Below are 24,799 nucleotides of genomic sequence, written 5' to 3' on the forward strand. Positions count from 1 at the left end.
GGGCAGGAGGAGAAGGGGATGACAGAAGATGAGGTGGTTGGATGGCATGACCGACTCAATGGACATGGGTTTGGGTGGACTCTGGGAGTTGGTGATGGACAGGGAAGCCTGGCATGCTGTGGTTCATGGGGTCACAGAGTCGGACACAACTGAGCGACTGAACTAAACTGAAAGCACCTGCCTGCAATGTGGCAGACTTGGGTTCAATCCCTGGGTTGGGAAGATCCCCTGGAGAAGGAAATGACAACCTACTCCAGTACTCTTGCCTGGAAAATTCCATGAATGGAGGAGCCTAGTAGGCTACAGTCCATGGGATCGCAAAGAGTCAGACACAACTGAGCAATTTCACTGGTCACTGGACTATACAGTCCATGGAATTCTCCAGGCCAGAATACTCGAGTGGGTAACTGGTCCCTTCTCCAGGTGATCTTCCCAACCCAGGGATCGAATCTAAGTCGCCTGCTTGGCAGGCAGATTCTTTACCACTGAGATGCCTTAGAAGTAAACAATCCCAATGCCGTCAGTTCAAAACTAGTTCAATAATAATAAGACTGAAGTCCTACACATGATCAACTTGGAAGGATCTCTGGGACATACTGTTGAATGAAAAGAAAATTGTAGAAGAGTATGTCTAGAAAACATATTAAATAAAGGTATATATTATTTTATCCACATTTGAATTTGCTTCTATATGTATAAAAAGATTCTGGAGTAATATATAAGAAACTAATCAAAAGTTACTTGTTTGAGAGACAGGGTGGAAACTGCGCCAAAGAGGACAAAAGGGAGATTTCTCATCTTTTTTGAACTTAAAATTTTTACCCATTCAAAAGACTAAGTAACAATATAAGAGTAAAATAAATAAGATTAATGATATAGTCTTATTTATTTTACTCTTATATAGTACAGCTTCCCTGGTGGCTCAGATGGTAAAGAATCCACCTGCAATGCAGGAGACCCAGGTTCGATCCCTGGGTCGGGAAGATCCCCTGGAGAAGGGAATGGCTACCCACTCTAGTATTCTTGCCTGGAAAATTCCATGGAGAGAGGAGTCTGGCAGGCTACAGTCCATGGGGTCACAAAGAGTCGCACCCAACTGAGAGATTAACAATGATAGAATAGAATTTGAACTAAATTTGAACTAATCCAACTAAAACATCATCAAAATGAAATCAAAGGTATAAAAGTGACTTTAAAATGTTTCTATTTCTACTAGATATTTTGAAGGGCACTCCAGTTCTTCTACTACAAAACAACCAGTATTTCCTGTAAATCTGAATTTACACACACCCAGTTATACACAGATTCCACTCCAAGGTGTGTTCCCAGAAACTCTTACACATGTGTACCAGGAGACATGGTCAAAAATGTTTAGAGTGATGCTGTTTATAATAACAGAATCTTGCAAATAACCTCAGTGGCTTAATAGGAGAATAAATTAATTACAGAATATGCACACAGTGGCACCACGGATGAAATAACTATACGTTAAGACAAAAGTCTTAAATTACAATTTGAAGTGGGAACACAAAGTTCCAGAAAGTATACAGCATAATGTCTTTTTTTCCCTAAAGTTTAAAAAAGCAAAACTAAACAAATACTGTTAAAGAGACATACTTAACAAGTTGGGAGGACTATATGTAAAATCCAGAGCAAGCAGTGACCTCAGGTGGGAAAAGGCAAGCCAGTCAAGAGACGTGAAAGAGGGTAACAACACTGGTAACACCGTGGGTCTCAAATGGAGTGGTAGGAATCTTAAGTGTTTATTATCATGCGTCATAACTTATATATGTTAAATTTACTATATATCAAGTATTACCTATATTTTTTCTTTAAAAATAACACATAGTTTAACATCTCTTGGAAAATTATAATATATTATCTGGGAGTTTATAAACCTCCATCTTTCTAGACAAGCTGATGAATGAGTACTTACTACTCTTATTTTCTCCTATGTTTATTGTAGAGTTTCTTTGATAACAGAGAAAATCAACACTGTAGTTCTTAATACCTCAACTTTGAGTTTGGGAGACTTTCATCTGTGTGTCACTGCTCTGCTTTTTTCAGTTGTAAAAATCCTAGTTCCAAACACCTTTGATCCCCATAGGGCTCTGAGAGTTATAGAGCACATATTTCACATTTCTAAAGCACATTTCAGAAACTGAGACTGCATTCAAACTTTAGAAAACTACTCATCTTCTCTTCTTAAAAAAGAGTCATAAAAGGCTCAAGTGGAGAGCCTTAGGTGTTCAGATAACTACCTCCCTAGCTATTTAATATACATATCATTTGTTTAAATTCAAACAGATTGTGCAATTCAGGCCAAAGTTTGTACATCTGTGAGTGTTATAAATATACTTCAATTTTTTTTTCTGATTATAAACCAGGGTATGTTTATTACAGAAAAAAATTCTCTTATATTTTCCCATATCTTTTAGTTAGTTGTAAGAAAAAGTGGTCCTAAACTTTGTATTCTTACTTCTTCAGAAAGGCACTGCTATTTCCCGATCCTGTAACAGCTGGTGAGTGCTTGTTGCTTCAATGGTTGGAATAATCAGTTTTTAATTCTTGTCAATTATATGGGTCAGAAATTATGTAACATTTATTTCTAATCTGGACTTTCCTGATTGCTCAACAGTTTCACTATTTAATTTCTGTTCTTTTAAAATGACTCCCTAAGTCCTTTGGGCATTTTTCTATTGCTGTTCAGTAGCTAGGTGTGTCCAACTCTTTTGGGACTCTGTGGACTATAGCCTGCCAGGTTCCTCTGTCCATGGGCTTCCCAGGCAAGAATACTGGAGTAGGTTGCCACTTTCTCCTCCAGAGGATCTTGCTGACCCAGGGACTGAACCAGTGTCCCTTGCATTGAAGGCAGATTCTTTACTACTGAGCCACCAGTTTATTAATCTGTAAATGTCCTTTGTGTATTTTTAACCTGTGGCTACACAGGCTGCAAGTTATGCCTTCTATCATTTGACTTTTTATTTTCTTATGCTGTTCCTTGAATTCATTTTTGGTTCTCATATATCTAAATCCTATCTTATGATTTCATCCTCTGCTCTTATGCTTAAGAACACTGTCACCCCGCAATCAACGGATGCAGCCTTAAATCGTGCATATGGTTTCCTTGTTTCAAAAAACATGTATCTGAAATCGTTTTGCATGTGAAAATATAAGTCAAGCAAGGTTTTTAAATCACGAAAATTTAAATTCATTCAATCTTTCTTGAGAATATTTCAGAAAAATACACTGTGTTAATCTGATTAAAGACTTTCCTTCTAGTTTCAGGTTATTTTTCCTTAAATAAATGGGCATTTGATTATTAACTCAACTGGTATGCCTGGAACAGATAGTTTAACACTCTCTCATACCCTTAATTGAAATACCAATGAATTGAGACTTCCTTGGTGGTTAAGAATCTGCCTGCAAATACAGAAGACACGGGTTCTATTTCTGGTCCAGGAAGATCCCACGTGCCATGGGGCAACAAAGCCCGTGTGCCACAACTACTGAGCCTGTGCTCAAGAGCCCATGCTCCACAAACAAGAGAAGCCACCGCAATGAGAAGCCTGCACACCACGACTAGAAAGTAGTCACCAACATTACTTATTGTGATAATCATTTCATGAGGCAAGTCAAATCATTATGCTGTACACCTTAAAGTTATACAGTGTTACACGTCAATTATAACAATAAAACTGGAAGAAGAAAAAGACTGCCACAAGTCAGCTGCACTCTTAGACTTCCAACAGAGTATTTATGTTCAAATAAATAATTAAGTTGAATCACCTGGCTTTATATTTAAATAGTATTGGCTCCAAGTAATTTATCGGTCTCATGACAAAGAAGCTTCTATTATGGAAGGCCCCAAAGGGAAATGTATATTCTTGCCTGGAGAATCCCATGGACAGAGGAGCCTGGCAGGCACAGAAATGGACACGACTGAAGTGTCTTAAGCGTAACACAAAAGTGACAAAATTTTTGATAAGTCAACTTCAATACTGCAAAGGTTAATAAGAATTCTTTCCCATCCCAAAAGTATTTGTCTTGGGTCATCTCTAATGAACCTAGAAGAGTCAGCATATTTCACAGGGGCTAAATAAAACTTTTTAAAAGGTTAACGGAAAAATATTTATGTGAAAAATGCCTCCAAATAATGTTTTAGTGGGTGGATTCGGCACATACCAGTGAATACCTTTGAGCTGAATCCAATTCTGAATTAAGCTGGAGTTTACCTTTAAGAAACAATGAACCTGCTTTTAAGTAAAATCCTGTATTAATAAGAAACATGGAATGTGAATTAAAAAAAGATTTTATCAACTGAACTGTATCTAAGTATTTTACAAAATTTTCCATGAGCCATCAGTAAGTCTTTAAAATGCATATTTTAAAAAACTTGCTAGTCATTCATCTGTAAAAATCTAGCTTTTTATGTGCATGCCAAGCATAAAATTGCCCCCATGCTAAATTTAACACAAACCTCACATTACAGAGTTATGTGTTCTTACACTTTGACATGACTATGACAGTGATTCACAAGGTGAAAATACACTTAGAATGCTCTATGTTCTGCAACTCAGGAAAATGAAGAAAGCCTGGGAAGGATGTAAAAATTAGGTCCATATTTTAAATCTGCAGCCAATCAAGCCAGGAACCCGGCTATGCAATCACAATCACTTGCAAAGCCATTTAAACTATTTCTTAGCTGTACCTGTTAGCAGTTTCTTATGACTGTAATCTTTTAAAAAAATATCTCCCACTTCAAATATTAAATGCACATGTACATTAAGTTTTTTTGGTCTACCTACAGTTAGATGCCGGAGAAGGCAATGGCACCCCACTCCAGTACTCTTGCCTGGAAAATCCCATGAACGGAGGAGCCTGGTGGGCTGCGGTCCATGGGGTCGCTAAGAGTCGGACATGACTAAGCGACTTCACTTTCACTTTTCAGTTTCATGTATTGGAGAAGGAAATGGCAGCCCACTCCAGTGTTCTTGCCAGTGTTCTTGCCATCTATGGGGTCGCAGAGTCAGACACGACTGAAGCGACTTAGCAGCAGCAGCAGACAGTTAGTTGCTAACTGCATCAGGCTAAAATTGTCTTCTTTCCCCTTTACAATTCTGCATTCTCTTAATTTTTGTATACTATAGCTCCAAGTTAATTTCATAGTATCTATCCAAATAATGAGTGGTTAAAATTTTGTTCTTTTCAACTACAATTTGTGAAGTAAAGTTTAGCCAAGAAAACAATGAAGAGAGTCACTTTATGACATTTTGTTGTTTACAAAGTAATGTTACCTTTTTAGATGTTACTCCAGGGTGATTAATCAAGTTTAGAAAATTAAAGACACTTAACATTATAAACTGGTATGTGTAACTCATAACAGAGCACATTGAACAAGAAGGTGTACACTGAGCTGCTCAAGGTCATACCATACGGCAGCGAGGCAGGCAGCTCAGGCAGTCTCAAACTCCTGTCTTCCCCTCACGTGCCACCCTGAGCAACCCCTGCTCTAACTTCTGCCTGAAAAACACTAAGACACATATTGTCCACAGGACAGGAAACACCTAGGGCAGAATTTCAAACTTAAGGAATTGATTAAGTAGAAGAGACTTTAACCTAAAAGCTATCATACTATGTGAATTTAAATTATTTTTTAGGTAATGGAGTCATCATAGTGATCTACTTTTTCTTGTACTTAAAGTAGCTAGGAGCTGGCTCCAGAGGACTCAGGGGTTCTACTACACAGAACCCAGGGGTTCCACCACACAGAACCACACTCTCTTCTCAGGAGAAGAGCAACAGTGAACTGTCAGAGCTGGACCACCCTCGCTGTCCGCGGTAACCTGGGCAGGGCCCACTCAGAGAACCTCTGTATCAGCTTTCTCACCTCCACAATACTGGGAAGGGGCCAGGGAGCATTCTTCTTTCAGATTTTGAACCACTGGAGACCAGAGCAAGTCCTAAAGTGCTAACATTTGGTTAAATTTTAAGGATGCTTCAAACAGCTTATCATTTCCAACATTATGTTTAAAGCAAATCTTTTAGACATTCTTACACATTCTTTCTCATCAGTGAAAAGATGAGGGTCAAAATAACACTGTTTAGTGATGGAGGCTTCAGGTCATCTACAATGTGCTTTCATGTTAAAACTACCAAATTAACAACTACCTGACTTCTATATTTAAATATGTAATGTTTATGTTCTCTGAAAAAAAATCTAATGTCAAAAGTAATCATTCAAATACAAACCATACATATTCTTTGGTCACGTGTACATACAGAAAAATCTGAGAGATAAGAAGTTTAAGAAAGACATTTTTGGCAAGCCTACACAAAATTATAGAATTTTTATTATAAAAATGGGGTGGGGGAAAGAAGGCATGGAAGAAAACTAACATTCATTATGTGCTTACAAAGAAAGAGCTCCTGTTCTAAGTACTTTACATAAAACTGAAATCAACTGAATGTTTCTCACATTCCTTGACCACATAACTATGTGCTGTGCTTAGTCACTCAGTCATGTCCAAGTCTTTGCAACCCCATGGACTGTAGCCCGCCAGGCTCCTCTGTCCATGGGATTCTCCAGGCAAGAATACTACAGTGGGTTGCCAAGCCTTCCTCCAGGGCATCTTCCCAATCCAGGGACTGAACCCAGGTCTCCCACACTGCAGGCAGATTCCTTACTGTCTAAGCCACCAGGGAAGCCCAAGTAAATACAATCCTCTATATTCAAACAACAAAGGAATTAAAACTCTCTTAGAATCCTGAACTGATTCCATTTTTCCTTTGGGCAATGTGCTGAGCCTATCACATTCATCATCCTTACATACATAGACAAAAGGCCCAGAGTCATACTGAATTATTTAAATTATTCCCAGAAAATAATTCATGAATACCACTGCCTCACTGAAATAGTTTTTTCAAGAGGCTAGTTTTGATAATCCAAGAATTCAATTCTCATAAGTAGGCTCTGATAAGAATCGTCACAAATTTCATTATACATCCAAAGATGAGCTACTAATATGAAAGAATACTCTTCATGACAACAATTTACGTATTTAAGCTAATTTAGCTTCTGAAGGTTATCAGGAAGAGAACTGGGGTTAGAAATGAGAGAGATCCAACTTTACTGAGGACTTCACTTTGCCAGGGTCTTCACTGGCTGGCTGTTTCCTTTTACTGATTTACATTAAAATGGTCACTTCAGTGAAAACAGATGCTTTTGGAGAGCGGCAGGGTGGAAGTTAAAAATGTCTACACTTTCAATGTATAACAGCTTGATCATGTACCTTTGAAAACAGAAATAGCTGATGGATTTTTATTTTTATTCTTTTTAAAATTTTTTGAAGAGCTAATTGGCTTTATTCGATGATTCATGAATCAGGCAGCATGCTATCTAGCAACTAGAAGGATTCTCCAAACACTGGGAATTATCTTAGGTGAGCAAAATTTGCCTGCCATCCTAAAATGTTTCTCTGTGACGTGTAGATTATTTTGAGCTGAAAACAATCAAGGTCCCAAGACTCAAGAAGACCCTTTCATTTTCCCATTAACAACTAAGAAGTATTTAGTTAGAGGATTCAGTAGAACTGAAGTGGATTTTTAAATGATGATATACTATTATTTGGAATAAAATTGTGAGCAATGTTATCCTTACATTTCTGATATTTCAATTAGTAATTTTAATAAAATATCAAAAATTCTAATGACTCAGCACAACCTAAAAAATGTGTACTACAGTGTTAAATGAAAACACACTACAAATTTTTGTCTATATTTTAATTATGTAAAAGTGTCTGTGTGTGTACCTAAAAAAGTAGAACTGTGAATACAGTTAATGCTGGGTTATATTGGACTGATAGATAACTGTTTCTCTTTCTTGATTCTTTTCTACTGTGATAATGTCACAATAAAAACAACTTTAAAAAAAACAACATCATCACTTTATGGATAAAATGGTTTTCTGTCTGCAATGACTTAACCATGTTAAAGATATGAGTCTCTCTGTCTTCTCTCAGTTGCAGGAAAGCAAACACCATAACTTCCTGAAGCCTTCAAAACACTGAGCATAGCATCTCAGGCCCAAAAAGACCCAGTAAATTCCCAGTGAGGGACATGTCATGGAACCACCGATGAACACCAAGTGTAACTAATATAAAGGTAGAAACTTACTGTTATTTGTTGGTTCAGGAAACCCAGCCTTTGGACCACTCCATCCTTTGTTTTCCCCTGTCTGAAAAATTAAACCAATTGTTTAAAATTCAGGAAAGAAACTTAAATTAAAAAAAAAAAAGTTAATCCTAATTAATAAAAATAGGGTACAGGTTATTCTGTTCATCCTCTCCACTGCTGACCCCAGGACCATGAACACAAGAATCACTAACAAGAACTATAACATCTATCCCTTTTCTACATTCATATCTGTTTCTTACGCCCCCTGATTTTATCTATTTAAATTTACAATTTACATCAAGAAAGCCTCATATTTAGCATAATATTTAGTATATATATTATGTATAACATGGGCTCTATCAAGGTGTTGAAGAAGTAATTTGTTTCCAAACAGTAAACAATAATCATCGCAAGTGCTAAAGTAACTAAAAGAGATTTTTTATCACTTCTGAAGTTAAATTAATGATAGAAATATTATTATGTCTGTTCTAGAAAAGTCCTGATAAGGGTCACTGAATACTGCTAATGATAGGTACAAAAAATTGAAAACTAAACCCTAACTCTAAGCAAAATCTGGAATATCCTGGCTTTTACCAGATGATTTGGTCAACATTTAGTGTAAAATACACTCTGAGGTCAGACATTTTGAAGTAGTATTTTAATCAAATTATAAGTGACATTAACTGGTTATGTTCTCTTTTTGTGGAGCTGGTGTTATTGATAGAAAGTACTTCGGGGTGGGGGGAGACATATTTCTTTTTATAATTGTTATTTTATATTATGCTATCAGATGTCAAAGATCAAATGGATAAATTAAATCCATATATAAACACAAACTGCTGCTACTGCTGCTAAGTTGCTTCAGTTGTGCCCGACTCTGTGTGACCCCATAGACGGCAGCCCACCAGACTCCGCTGTCCCTGGGATTCTCCAGGCCAAGAACACTGGAGTGGGTTGCCATTTCCTTCTCCAATGCATGAAAGTGAAAAGTGAAAAGTGAAAGTGAAGTCGTGTCCGACTCTTAGCGATCCCATGGACTGCAGCCCACCAGGCTCCTCTGTCCATGGGATTTTCCAGGCAAGAGTACTGGAGTGGGATGCCATTGCCTTCTCCAAACATAAACTGCATTTCTAGCAAATACCTTGCAACTGTGAAAGGGTGGAAGAGAAGGTAACGTGTGTCAATGCAGATACACGTGGGTGGGAAGGCCTGAGGAGACGCCCACGCACATGTTCTCTGTGAAGCAGGAGACAGGATCATAGAGAGAAGGGGGTGCTGAGGGAGGGAGGGAGGTTATAAATCTAAGGAAAGTGTACACAGGAAGGAAACAGTCTGGGAAAGAAAGAGCTCAACGATTAGAAGAATACAGATCCTCAGGCATTCGAGGGCTCAGCTGAAGTTGGTAACAATATATTTAGCACTTCATTCCTCCTTTTCTCTCCTTCCACTAACAACCAAAGTTATTTAAATATTAGGTTTTATTCCCTAAGCCTAATTTTTCTTCAGCTGAATCCCAAGCCTGCTGCTCTCTGATTTCTATCTCAACACTCTAATGAAACTGCTTTTGTAAGGTTTCTGCTTTAACATGACAGAGTAAACATTAAGAGTAATCTCTTCTCTCTCCCCAAACAACTCTAAATTGATAATCCAATAATCCATAAACTCTCTCTCCTTCCCTCTGCCCCCAGCCTCCCCTGAATATGAAAGGAATCAAGAGAAGAGATAAGTCAAAATCTGTAACATGGAGAGTAGATTAATTATAACTAACTTAGCAGATGTGGGCCAGCTGAAACCTCACCTGCAGAGCTAGAAGCTAACAAAGAGCTTACAAAGAGTAAACTGATTTGTGCTTCAGGACCCCAGAAAGCCTCAGGAATCAGAAGCACACCTGGTACTTCTAAAGATGAATCCTGGAAGAGTATGAAAATAAAAAGATTGTTTGGAAGTCTTTCAAATGTTATGAAATTTCCAGGTCACTTCTGTGACCCCAAGGAGACAAATTTTCTAAAATGTTTCCTCTTCAGACACCAGGTACAGCTGAGGATGGGATGGATCTATATACCACACTGAAAATAGAGATGGATTCCAAAGGTACATCCTAGAAGATAAGATCCTCAGCTCCCTTTATCACTGGGCCTCTAAAGACAATAATCAGTCTCCCAATCCACAAGGAATGGTGAGCATAACACAGGGGACAGAATAAAACCTTAAAAAAGGGTTAAAAAAAAAGCTCTCAGAGAGACAGAAGTATTATACCCATTAAACAAGAACAAGAGGTTATAAAAAGGAAAATTCTGAGAATGAAGAATAGCTCTGGGAAATAAAAAATACAATAGCCAAAGGAAATTATTTCAAAGAAGGACTGGAAGACAAAACTGAAGAAATCTCCAGTAAGCAGAACAAAAAGAGAAACAGAAAAGAAAAAAAGGAAGGAAGAAGCAAAAAATCACTCTTTAGACTAACCGGTATCCTAGAAAGAAGCAAGAGCAAAAATGGAAGGAAAGAAATCATCAGAGAAAAAATATAAAAGTTTCCCCACTTTTAAAGTACACGAATTTCTGGATTAAAACCCAAACACCCAAAAACAATTTATCAAAGAATACACAAATCCAGTCCAATCACTCAAGAAATTTCAGAACTTCTGAGAAAAGACGTGAGAAAAGCATCACGAGGGAGAGGAAATGTAAAAGTTTCATAAATTGGCTAAAGAATCTGAAGACTTTAGAATTTCAACAGTAATGCTGAGAGGTAGAAAACATTGGTACAATGCCTTCAAAACTGTGGAAAAAATATTTCCTATTTAGAATTATATCTCAGAAAAACTACCAATTAAGTGTGGGGGAAATATAAAGATATATCAGAACTACAAGGTCTCAAAAAACTGTATTACTCATGCATTCCCTATCAGGAAATGATGAAATCATGTACTCCATCAACACAAGAAAATAAACTAAGAACAAGGAAACTGTCCAGAAAGCAGGCAACTCAACAGAGAGAGGCAAAAGGAATTAAAAGGGAAATTGTGAAGAGAAGAACCAAAACACTGGGTCTTCAGCAGATCTATCAAACAATCCAACACAGAAGAGGAAGATAAAGAACTCCAAGAAAGAAAAAACAAAGACACTAAACAGTACATGAAATGTTTACTTGGCAGAGGGTACAGGGATAAGTTAGAGAGACACAGAATACTATACATGTTGAGTAAGAAAACTAACTTCGGTTTTCAAAGCAGGAACTCGGATAACATCTAAAAAAAAAAAATCAAGAAACTGCAGTGTAAGTTACTAACAGTACAAAATAACAGAACAACTAAAACAGGTAGTAAGTGGTTGCCTCTGTAAAAAAGGTAACAGAAATGGGCAGTCCCAGGACAGGACAGCATGGTTTTTTATTATAAATCTTGAGTCTTTATATCATTAATCTTGAATGAGTCTTGACTTCTTATACATATATGAGTATTACTTTGAACAATATATAATAATCAAATATAACAAAGAATGAAGCACATGCCAGTTATATCTTGATGTTATATCTTACACGCTCAAAGTTGTAACTAAAAAACCCCATGTAATTGAAAAAAAAACAAGATGCAAGATCAGTATATTTTTTAAATAGTAAAGAGTGTTCTGCTCTTCCTTAGAATGTAGAAATGTAACAGTGACTCAGACAATGTAAGAAATCATAACTTTTCTCAAACCCATCAGAGATCTGAGATTGTAAAGCAAACAAATGACATAAATTCTAGAGAGTGACAAAGCCCTCTGAGGCGAGGTTCAGCTCACAAAATATTTCAACACTGGCAAAGAAGAAAGAGATAAATATCAAAAATATTGGTAAGAAGAAAGCAGATGAAATGTTAATGAATTCTTAAAGACTGTGAGGGTCAGCATAGCAGTTTAGAAAAATTAGGAGGAACTCCAGAGAGTTCTTTTCTATGGGCTTCCTTTGGGAAGTCAGGACAACTGGAGATACAGCAGAGAACCAAAGAGCCCCACTCAGTGGTGCAGGTGTGAAGCAGAGAGAACAGCATAGAAATTTGCACACTCCTCTGGAGAAGGAAATGGCAACCCATTCCAGTACTCTTGCTTTGAAAATCCCATGGATGGAGAAGTGTTGTAGGCTACAGTCCATGGGGTTGTAAAGAGTCAGATACGACTGAGTGACTTCACTCACTAGACTCTTCTTTTACACAAAGCAAACAGCACAAGCTACAAGAGAAAAGGGAGAAACAAATCCTGTCTGCCTCTGAGATAAGGCAAGAAATTTTATTGCTCCAAAAGCTAAGGCAAAGACTCACTGTTTCTGCAAAAAGATTAGAAGCAAAAGTTACCTGCTCCCAGGAAAAAAAGAAGTGGGTGAAAACCTTGAGAGCGAATCCCTGCACCAATATAAAGCAGATTTCTGAAAATGCTGGGGAAGGGGCTGGAAATCTCTACTTCAGCTAAGACAACCTATAGTTCAAAAGTAAAGTTTGGCTATCATGGAGAAGGAGGTAGAAACATTAGGAAAAAACCCACTTCTGAGACTCAAGCACACAGAGTTTGAAGAATGAAGCTGTACAAGAAAATCAAGAACTATGCTTCTATATCCAACATAAGCCTACAACCAAATAATAAGCAACAGCAACTGACTACGAAGCATAGAGATATCCCTCACCCCATGACATAGCAAAGAGAGGACTGATGAAACCAGAGGATGGTGCAGAAAAATTGAGGAAAATCTTCCCAAAACCTCACCCCACACAAAACAAAGACAGTGGCAAACCAAAGCTAAAGGAATCTGAAGTTAATAGTGACTGTGGAAACAAAACACCCAAAATGAGCTTAACTACCAACTAGATTGATGCCACCCTCCATGTTAACAGTCTGACAGAAAAAGAGACATGCCTGTTTCTTAACATAAGTGCTACTTAACTCTGCCTTTACTGCTTCTCAATACACAATGTCCACTGTTCATTCAAACACTATAAGCCACCCAAAATTGCAAAAATAAATATGTCAAATGATAAGTCAATAAAAGGGAGGCTCACGGGTGGTGGTCGTCATGGGGGAGATATACATATACTTATAGCTGATTTATGTTGTTATATAGCAGAAACAAATACAACATTGTAAAGCAATTACCCTCTGATTAAAAATAAATAAATGAAAATTAAAAATAAGAAAACAAGTCAATAAAACAGAGCCCAAAGATGACCCAAGTGCTAGAGCAACTCTAAGAAATAAGTTTTATATTATCTATGATTAACAGGATAAAAGATCTAATGAAAAAGGCAGACAACATGCATGAATATTTGGAAAATTTCATTAGAAAAACAGAAACCTTATAAGAAAAGCATATGGATATCCTAGGGGGAAAACACAACAGATTAAAATTAATATTGATAACATTATTAATAGATGGACACACCTGAAGAAATAAGTCAGTAATATGACAGATAAATTAACAGAAATTACTCAAACTGAGACACACAAAAAAACGGAGTGAAAAATAAAAGGGAACAAAAAATCCTGGATCCATACGACAATACTAATGGTCTAACATATATATAACCGTAAACTCCCAAGGAGAGAGAAAACAAGGAAGAAGAAATATCTGAAAAAGAAGATAACAGCTGAGAAATTGACAAAAATTTTTTAAAAAACAACAAATCACAGATCCAATATATTCATATTCATTAAGCAGAAAAAATACAAAAAGGAGAAGAAAGGGAGGAGGAAGAGGAAGAAAACGAAGAGACAGGGAGAAAAAGAAAAGGAAGGAGGAGAGGGAAGAAGAGGAGAAAGAAGAGAAAGAATCACATTTAGATACATCACAGTTACACTGCTAAACTAATAAAAAAAGGACATTTCTGAAGGCCTTTAGAGGGAGGAAGAAAGCATATCAAGATGAAAAAGAAGATAATTAGAGCAGACTTCATATAAAAGGCTACGCAAATCAGAAGACAATGGAATGAGATCTCTGAAAGTGCTGAAAGAAACAGAAAAACTCAGAATCCTATACCCACACAAAAGTAACTTCTAAAATGAATACAAAATAAATTTCTCATCAAACAAAAGTTGACAGAAACCACTGCCAGCAGACCTGCTAATACAAGTAGTATTAAAGGAAGTTCTACAAACAGGAGTATAATACCAGAAAGAAATCTGGATCTAAACAAATGAAGAGTATTGAAAACGGTAAAAATAAGGTTAAATGTATTTTCTGTGATTCTAATTGCTTCATGGGAAATAGATGGGGAAACAGTGGAAACAGTGGCAGACTTTTTTTGGGCTCCAAAATCACTGCAGATGGTGATTGCAGCCATGAAATTAAAAGATGCTTACTCCTTGGAAGAAAAGCCATGACCAACCTAGATAGCATATTCAAAAGCAGAGACATTACTTTGCCGACTAAGGTCCGTCTAGTCAAGGCTATGGTTTTTCCAGTAGTCATGTATGGATGTGAGAGTTGGACTGTGAAGAAGGCTGAGCACCGAAGAATTGATGCTTTTGAACTGTGGTGTTGGAGAAGACTTGAGAGTTCCTTGGACTGCAAGGAGATCCAACCAGTCCCTTCTGAAGGAGATCAGCCCTGGGATTTCTTTAGAAGGAATGATGCTAACGCTGAAACTCCAGTACTTTGGCCACCTCATGCAAAGAGTTGACTCATTGGAAAAGACTTTGATGCTGGGAGGGATTTGGGGCAGGAGGAGGAGGCGATGACAGAGGATGAGATGGCTGGATGGCATCACTGACTCGATGGACGTGAATCTGAGTGAACTCCGGGAGTTGGTGATGGACAGGTTGGCCTGGCATGCTGCGATTCATGGGGTCACAAAGAGTCGGGCATGACTGAGCAACTGAACTAACTAACTAACTAACCATATAGAGAGAAAACTGGCTATATAAAGCGAAATTAGTAACAATGAATTATGGGTTTTATACATATAAAGATAAGTAAAATGTACAACTACACGAGAGGTCAAAGAGAAAAAAGCGAACAAAGAATAAATAGAAACAATTAGAAATATGATAAGTTTAAATCCAACCACACCAAAAGCTACAATAAGTACAAATGGTCTGATCACTCCCAACTAAAGGTAGACATTGTCAAAGGGTATTTTTAAAAGCAAGAGTCAATTATATGTTTTCTAAAAGAAACCAATTTAAACACAAAGACACTGATAGGCTAAAAATAAAATGGTGGGAGGAAAATACCCCATGCAAACCCTAAAAAAAAATAAAACTGAAGTGACTATATTAATATCAAAAAGAATTCAGAACAAGGAATATTACCAGGGATGGAAAGAAAATCACATAATAATAAAGTTGTAAAGTCATCAAAAAGATATAACAATCCTAAATGTATATAACAACATAGCTTCAAAGTACATAAAACTGATAAAATTGAAAGTAGTCAAATTTATAGTTGGTGACATTAGCACTTGATAAAAGAAGTAAACAAAATCAAAAGAGACATAGGACTTGAATGAAGAAACCAAAGGGAAATTAGAACACATTTTGATGAAATGAAGTAAAAACTCAGCTTCTCAAAATTTGTGGGCCAGGGCTAAACCAGTACTTAAAGAGAAATATATATCACTAAATTCTCAGATCCACAGCTTAAGCTTCTGGCTTACGAAAGTAGAAAAAGAACAGAAAATTAAACCCAAAGCAAATAAACAAAGGATAAAATAAAGAACAGAAATCAGTAATACTGAAAACAGAATAACAGGGAAAAAAATCAATGAAATCACAACCTTGTTGTTTGAAAATGATAAAAAAATTTACAAACCCCTAGCTAGATTCATCAGGATAAAAAAAGAGGAAACAATTATCAATATCAGAAATGGGAGAGAAAATATCATTACAGATGCTATAGCCATTAAAAGAATAACAAAGGAATCCTATGAACAATTTTATACCATTAAATTCAGCTTAGAGGAGATGGACAGACCCTTGAAAGATTCAAACTGCCAAAGCTCGCTCGGCAGTAGGTAATCTGAGTAGTCTTATATCTATTTTTACATCAATTTATACTTAAAGCCTTCTTACATAAAAAATTATAAACCCCGATGGCTCCACCAGTAAATTTTACTCAACGATTAATGAAGGAAGAATACCAAACTCTCTGAGATGATGAAAGAAAAGGAGATACTTCCAAACTTACTGTATGAGTCTAGCACTACCCTGATAATGATACTAAAACCAGTATTTCTACCTCAGATGATGAAAACTTTCTGGAAGTGGATAGTGGAGATAGCTGTAGAACACTGTAAACGTACTTAATGCCACTGAATTGTACACTAAAAATGGTTAAAATGGTAATTTTTTGCTGTGTATGTATATACAGGTATTTCACTTTTCAAGTTTATGTCACTTTGCTTTTATGAAAGACATGCACCTGTTTTTGCTAACTAAAAGAAATCCAAAGAGGATTTTCACTTTTACGGAAAAACAAAAAATGCCATTCAGTGTTTTACTTCGCAGCTAGCCATTACTGAGGCAGCACCCACCAAGAGCAGTGAGAGTGGCAACTACACTCAGTATCTCAGCATCCAGGCACCACAGCTTTGAACCGTGTGTGAGAATCTGTGTTCTGTCTGGATTTATTTTGTGCATTCATTAGCAAGATGAGTCCTAAGGCAATTGCTTCTTTATTTCAGGCCATTTTGGCTTACAAAAGGTTTCACAGGCATTGCTTTACTTTCAGATAGCGGGGGAAACCTGTATCACATAAATTTTAAAAATCCATCAATTTAAAAAAAAATTCACCATATTCACAAACTAAACAGAAAAAATCATGTCAATATCAACAGATGCGGAGAAAACATTTGGCAAAATTCAACATTCACAGATAATTATGGGGGGGGAAACTTCTCAACAAAGCAGGAACACTAGGGACTATTAACCTGATGTAGAGCTGTATAAAAAACCTATAAGCATCATGTTATATAATAGCAAAAGACTGAACAATTTCCTTGTAAGATTGGGAACAAAGTCAAGATACCTGTTTTTCTGTTTCAACAATCACCCTTCTATTCAACACCGAATGGGATGTTTCACTCAAGGCAATAAAGCAGGACAAATAAATAAAACCATACAGATTAGCAAGAAAAAAATAAACTGTCTTTATTAACAGATAACACAATCATCAATGCAGAAAATTGCAAAAATCTACAAGATAAGTCAGTTCAGCAAGGTCACAGGATGCAAAGTCAATATATAAAGACAACTGTATTTCTATATGCTAGAAAAGAAGAATTAGAAACTGAAATTAAAAACCAATGCCATTACCAATAGCACCCACAAACATGAAACATTTAGGGGTAAACATAAAAAATGTGGAAGATGTTTCCATAAAAAAGTACAAACACTGCTGGGTTATATTTCAAAAAACCTAAATAACGAGAGCAAGATCTTGTTCAAAGGTTGGAAGACTCAATATTTTGAAGATATGTTAATAAATGCAAACATGATCTATGTAATATTCAACATAATCCCAAAGAAAAATTCCAAATGGATATTTTTTTGGTAGAAATTGATTTAAAATTTTATTATGAAAATATAAAGATTAGCCAAAACAATTTTTTAAAAGTAGAACAAAGATGAAGTTCTTTATCTGATCTCAAACCTTATCCAAAAAAGGCACACTCTATATACAGTTGTACAGATGAAGAATAGACAGACATACAGATTAACAAGCAGAAAATCTAGAAACAGATCCACACATAAGTGGTCAACTCATTTTCAACAAAGGTCTAACTCAATGGAAAAAAGCATTAATCTTTTAAACAAATGGTGTTTGAACAACTGGACAACATATGTAAAAAAGGAGAAGAGAAGACAGAGAGTGAGAAATAGGAATCCTCTATCTGATAAGGCACTGGCATCCAAAATATATAAAGAACTTTTAGAACTCAATAATAAGGAAGTAAACCATCCAATTTTTTAAAAGACAAAAATTCTGAACAGATATTTCAAAGAAGAGATAGGAGTGCGAAATAAATATATGATGAACTAGTCAGCATTATTAACTAGGGAAAATGGAAATTAAATCCAATAAAACAACATTAAATACCTAATACCATCATCAAAGCTATAAAAACCGACAATACCAAGAGCTAGAGCAGATGTGGAATAAGCAGAAATCTCAAACATTGCTTGTGGAAATGAAAATGGTACCTGAAAATGGTACCACCTCTCTGGAAAACATCTTCAGTTTCTAAACAAGTGGCCTGTGCACTATTATATGAATATGTACCTAACAGGCTATATTAGAGAATATATATAATCAAGATTTGTACATGAATGTTTACAACCACTGTATTTACAATAGCCTCAAACTGAAAACCTAAATGTTGGTAAAGAATAAAACAATAACAAACAGAAAAGACACATGATAACACATGATAAGCAAATGATAAATGCAACAACATAGATGAATCTCAGCAATAAGGGTTGACACAAACGGCTACATAATGTACCATTCAATTTATTCAACATTCTGGAAAAGGCAAAACTATAGAGACAGAAATCAGAAATCAGCGTTTGTCAGGAGCTGAGGAAAAGGAAAGACATTTACCATAAAATGGCATTAAGAAACTGGGGTAACAGTAATGTTATAAATCTTAATTGTGATGTGGTCATATACACACACTTGTCAAAATTCATTAAGCTGCAATTCACTAAATCTTAATGTTTTTAAAGTGGAGATATATTAGTGCATACATACAGAATATCTTTGTGAGGACATTTATCTTTTTTTTTTAATCCTGATACAAGATTCACTATATTCAGACACTATTCTAAATGATATACAAACATTAACTAAACATGGGAGACACCTTTAGGAAGAGACCTAGTCTGAGGGTCTCAAGGTAAAGTGAGGCTACTTTTTTCTTCACTGTTCACTCTTTTGCACTTTTAAATTCTTCCATGGACAGAGGAGCATGGCAGGCTATAGTCTATGAGATCACAAGAGTCAGAAACAACTTAGCAACTAAACCACCACCACTATCACCACTCAATTATGTATATATCTTGATTATTTTTTTTTTAAAGCCAACTTTTTAAAAGCTACTTTTAAAGATTTTTTTTAATAATTGCTTTTGTCACATTCTCAAAAGATCTTATTGACAAATCAAGGTATTAACTAACTCCTCTTACTTGATCTTTACAGCATACAACTACCGGTTTTTTTATTTTTGGCCAAGCCATGTAGCTTGTGGGAATCTTAGTTCCCTGACCAAGGAATGAACCCGGGGCCAGGTCAGTGAAAGCACCAAGTCCTAAACACTGGACCGCCAAGGAAGTACCAGGCACCTCCTCCTTAAAGTCTCTTGCTCCTCTCTTTTTTATAGGTATTCTTCCTTTCTGTATTCTCCATCCACTGTATCTGCTACTGAAATCTTAACACATACACTTAAGAAGCAGGGCTGGTGTCTTTTCTGTCTCCTCTCTACACCACTGCCCTAGTTGAGACCCTCAGAATCTTTCACCTGAACAATTCTGCTAGCACTGGCCTCCCTGCCTTCAGTACTGTCCTGCCCGTATCCACTCACAACATTACTTATAGGACTGGCCTATGAAGAAAGCAAACCAGATCATGTCACTTTCAAGCTCAAATCTCAAAATTAATAATTCAAAAGCACGTTAGTTCACATAAAAATAGTCATCGCAGCTACTCCTGACTTTCCAGACTCATCTTCACATATCTAGAATTTTAATTATACTGTTTCGTGATGTAAGCTCCTCACCCCTAACACTTACTGGTCAGTTTCATGAGTGCAGGGACCAAATTCCAGTCATCTTATCTTCAGTTTTAAGTGTCTGGCATTTAGTGGGTGTGATGATTAATTTTATGTGTCAGCTTGTCTGGGCTAGGTACTCAGATATTTGGTCCAACGTTATTCTGGGTGTTTCTGTGAGGGTGTTTTTGGAAGAGATTTACATTTAAATCACTGAACCCTAAAGAGTAAAAAAAATTACTCTCTAGAATGTGGGTGGGCGTTGTCAGTTGAAGGCCTGCCTAGGCAAAGGCTGACCTTCCCTGGAACGAGAGGCAGCTTGCCAGTCAATGGCCTCCAGACTCTGCAGCTCCTTCCTGAGTCTCCAGCCTGCTGGCATCCCCAGCAAATTCTGGAGTAGCCAAGCATCCAAAACTTCATGGGTCGATTCCTTAAAATAAGTCTGTGTGACACACACACACACACACACACACACATACACGCACACTCCCTGTGGGACTCTATTCCTCTGGGGAACCCTAACTAATAACACAGTGGGTATGCAAAAATATGTTTTTCTAATTAATGAAATTCATGCCAGTGTTTTGTTCTGTTTTATTTTCATTTAACTTACAAATAAAGGTCTATGAGGAGATTTATTCTGACATATTTTTATAAATCACTTACCAGTTTTAAGTCAATATAAATGTGTTAAGTTAAAACAACATATACACAATATAAGAACTACAGAAACTTGAACACGTGTTAGGTTTCATGTTACAAATACTTTTAAAAGAAGAAAACACATTTACTAGCCAGGTTATAAAAACAGAACTGAAATCTCCAGTGATATCACACAGATAAATAATTTTTAATCACTCAAAATAACTGCCTAGATATTTACAGTACCTTAAAAAGTGTATCTAAGTATTTTTTAATAGATAATTTCATTTTTACTCCAAAGTTCACAAAGGTGTTCCTGCAGAAACTGAAAATATCCCTGAAATAGAATCTGTATGTGAGAAAATGGCATGGAAAAAACCGTACTGCTTATGACAGAAATAATTATTAAGCTTGTTTTGGGAATGTTCATACAAATGAAGTGTTTAATAAAAATAATTTCTACATATGTATAGATAAAATGATAATTGAATACAAAGTGAAATGAAGTCAGTTCCTGCTAAGTTAACTGCCAAGTCCTGAACTCAGGGTTCTCAGCTTCTCTTGCAATACAGGCAGGTGTTAATGATGTCATTACCTGCTGCAGAAGAAATAGGGGACCATGAACACAAGTCTTGGCAGAAAATAAACACCCTAGAGTTTACCTTTAATTTAAAGTAAACAGAAAAATCAGTTTATAGAGTCTGTCCTATATAGCTCCTGCCCTAAAGGGAGAACTCAGGATCTTTACTTCCAGGGTTTTCAGCTGTATTCCAGAAATAAAGACTAACAACCTCCATTCTTAAAAAACACAAATTAAAAAACTGGGTATATAAAGCAAAAATCATGAGTCAGTAAGGTAAAACTTACTACATTGGTATTAATATTATATAAAATATATACAATTATACAGCAAATTTTTAGTATTTTCTAATTGTAAGATTATAATATTTTATCGTGACCCCTAAACAGTGGTTATTTTGCATCAGGAGAATCTGTATCTTTAAAGATATGAAGATAAGAGTACCAACTTGGAAAAGTTAAAACTTGACATCTACTTTCCACTAGTTAAGACAGTACTAAGAGTCAAGGAGCACTGGAACAGAACTTGCTCATTATTTTTATATTCTGACAGGACAGAACTTATCCGTGTAATTTAACTCTCACCTTGTCAAGTTGATCTTGAAGACTAGTGGATGCTTTATAACCAAGTTGTAACAGCATAGCTTCCGCAGCATTTTTTTTGGCTATCTTTTTATTAGGTCCTGTTCCAGTAGCAACTTCATTCCCTACCTTGACCTGGTAAGAATAAAGTAAGAAATGTAATGACAGCTGCTTTGGTAACAAACATTAACATCATAAAGCAATGTGTTCTGCTCTCTAGCATTCAAAAATATAAAGTTCAGTCCATAAAAAAATAGCAATTAAGATCCCTTTTATATTACATATATATATATAAATTCATACACAGAGAACAGTATGGAAATCGGGCCCTCAAAATGTCAATGGGGGTTATATCAGGACGACAGAATCTTCATTTCAGTTCAGTTCAGTTGCTCAGTCATGTCCAACTCTTTGCGACGCTATGAACTGCAGCACACCAGGCTTCCCTCTCCATCACCAACTCCCGAAGCTTGCTCAAACTCATGTCCATCAAGTTGGTGATGTTATCCAACCAACAGTCTTAGAACATTTTTATTTCCTTACATATTTCTATATTCTTTAATTTTTAAACAATAAACTTATTTATGTAAGCAGAAAAATAAATTCACATTGTCGAGAGTTGATTATGACTACATTTGGTATTCTTCACTTGAATTAATAAACTAAAAAGGCTAAAATTCACATTGCTGCTATTTAAAATAATGTTAAAATGCGCAGAAAACCTGAATACCCATTTCTCCAAAGAGGATATGGAGATGATCAACAGGCACATGAAAAGATGTTCAGCACTGCTAATTATGAGGGAAATGTAAATTAAAAAAACAATGAGATATTACCTTAAACCTGTCAGAACGGCTATCATCACAAATATCCCAAATAACTAATGCCAGCAAGGATGGGGACAAAAGAGAACCCTTGTACACTGCTGGTGAGAATGCAAATTGGTGTAGCCACTACGGAACACAATGTGGCAGTTTCTCCAAACAACTAAAAACAGAATGGGGGGAGGGATAAATTGGGAGAATGGAATAGAGATATATACACTACTGGTGTGATCACTAATCTAGAGCCAGACATCCTGGAATGTGAAGTCAAGTGGGCCTTGGAAAACATCGCTACAAACAAAGCTAGTGGAGGTGATGGAATTCCAGTGGAGCTATTTCAAATCCTCAAAGATGATGCTGTGAAGGTGTGCACTCAATATGCCAGCAAATTTGGAAATCTCAGCAGTAGCCACGGGACTGGAAAACGTCAGTTTTCATTCCAATCCCAAAGAAAGGCAATGCCAAAGAATGCTCAAACTACCAAACAATTGTACTCATCTCACATGCTAGTAAAGTAATGCTCAAAATTCTTCAAGCCAGGCTTCAGCAATACGTGAACCGTGAACTCCCTGATGTTCAAGCTGGTTTTAGAAAAGGCAGAGGAACCAGAGATCAAATTGCCAACATCCACGGGATCATGGAAAAAGCAAGAGAGTTCCAGAAAAACATCTATTTCTGCTTTATTGACTATGCCAAAGCCTTTGACTATGTGGATCACAATAAACTGTGGACAATTCTGAAAGAGATGGGAATACCAGACCACCTAACCTGCCTCTTGAGAAACCTGTATGCAGGTCAGGAAGCAACAGTTAGAACTGGACATGGAACAACAGACTGGTTCCAAATAGGAAAAGGAGTATGTCAAGGCTGTATATTGTCACCCTGCTTATTTAACTTCTATGCAGAGTACATCATGAGAAACGCTGGACTGGAAGAGACACAAGCTGGAATCAAGATTGCCGGGAGAAATATCAATAACCTCAGATATGCAGATGACACCACCCTTATGGCAGAAAGTGAAGAGGAACTAAAAAGCCTCTTGATGAAAGTGAAACAGGAGAGCGAAAAAGTTGGTTTAAAGCTCAACATTCAGAAAACGAAGATCATGGCATCCGGTCCCATCACTTCATGGGAAATGGATGGGGAAACAGTGGAAACAGTGTCAGACTTTATTTTTTGGGGCTCCAAAATCACTGCAGATGGTGACTGCAGCCATGAAATTAAAAGACGCTTACTCCTTGGAAGGAAAGTTATGACCAACCTAGACAGCATATTCAAAAGCAGAAACATTACTTTGCCAACTAAGGTCCCTCTAGTCAAGGCTATGGTTTTTCCCAGTGGTCATGTATGGATGTGAGAGTTGGACTGTGAAGAAAGCTGAGCGCCGAAGAATTGATGGTTTTGAACTGTGGTGTTGGAGAAGACTCTTGAGGGTCCCTTGGACTGCAAGGAGATCCAACCAGTCCATTCTGAAGGAGATCAGCCCTGGGATTTCTTTGGAAGAAATGATGCTGAAGGTGAAACTCCAGTACTTTGGCCACCTCATGTGAAGAGTTGACTCATTGGAAAAGACTCTGATGCTGGGAGGGGGGCAGGAGGAGAAGGGGCCGACAGAGGATGAGATGGCTGGATGGCATCACTGGACGTGAGTTTGAGTGAACTCCGGGAGTTGGTGATGGACAGGTTGGCCTGGCGTGCTGCGATTCATGGGGTCGCAAAGAGTCGGACACGACTGAGTGACTGAACTGAACTGACACATAAAATAGGTCACTAATGAGTACCTATTTTATAACACAGGGAACTCGACTCAATACTCATACCTATATAGGAAAAGAACCTTAAAAAGAGTAAATATATGTATATGTATGCTTCCCAGGTGGCCCAGTGGTGAAGAATCTGCCTGCAAGGTAGCAAACGTAGGTTTGATCCCTGTGTCAGGAAGATCCCCTGGAGAAGGAAATGGCAAACCACTCCAGTATTCTTGCCTGGAGAATCCCATGACAGAGAAGCCTGCTGGCTACAGTCCATGGGGTCACAAAAGAGTCAGACATAACCTAGCGACTAAACAACAACATGAATATGTATAACTGATTCATTTTGCTGTACACTTAAAACTAATACAATACTGTAAAACAATTATATTCTAGTAAAAATCATTTAAAAAAAAAAGGAACTACCATATGTCCCAGCAATTCCACTCCTGGGTATGTATCTAAAAAAACCAGAAACACTAATTCAAGAAGATACACACACCTCAACATTCACA

The 24,799-nt window shown here is 36.8% G+C and overlaps 1 protein-coding gene across 50 annotated transcripts in view; it reads right to left on the reverse strand.

The window, feature by feature from the left end:
* STAU2 (staufen double-stranded RNA binding protein 2) overlaps positions 1 to 24,799 on the reverse strand; it is a 310,852-nt gene that overhangs the window by 164,353 nt on the left and 121,700 nt on the right. For all 50 annotated transcript variants that reach the window (XR_011259016.1, XR_011259014.1, XR_011259011.1 and 47 more), the window contains 2 exons: positions 21,713 to 21,844; positions 8,176 to 8,236 (listed from right to left, as the gene is read on the reverse strand). Coding sequence is in view for 45 of the 50 variants with exons in the window: in XM_069600307.1 (XP_069456408.1) it covers positions 8,176 to 8,236; positions 21,713 to 21,844 (193 nt within the window). In the remaining 5 variants the exon portion in view is untranslated. The remainder of the gene's footprint in view (positions 1 to 8,175; positions 8,237 to 21,712; positions 21,845 to 24,799) is intronic.

The sequence above is a fragment of the Ovis canadensis genome, chromosome 9 (genome assembly GCF_042477335.2).
Source record: "Ovis canadensis isolate MfBH-ARS-UI-01 breed Bighorn chromosome 9, ARS-UI_OviCan_v2, whole genome shotgun sequence".
Taxonomy (NCBI): domain Eukaryota; kingdom Metazoa; phylum Chordata; class Mammalia; order Artiodactyla; family Bovidae; genus Ovis; species Ovis canadensis.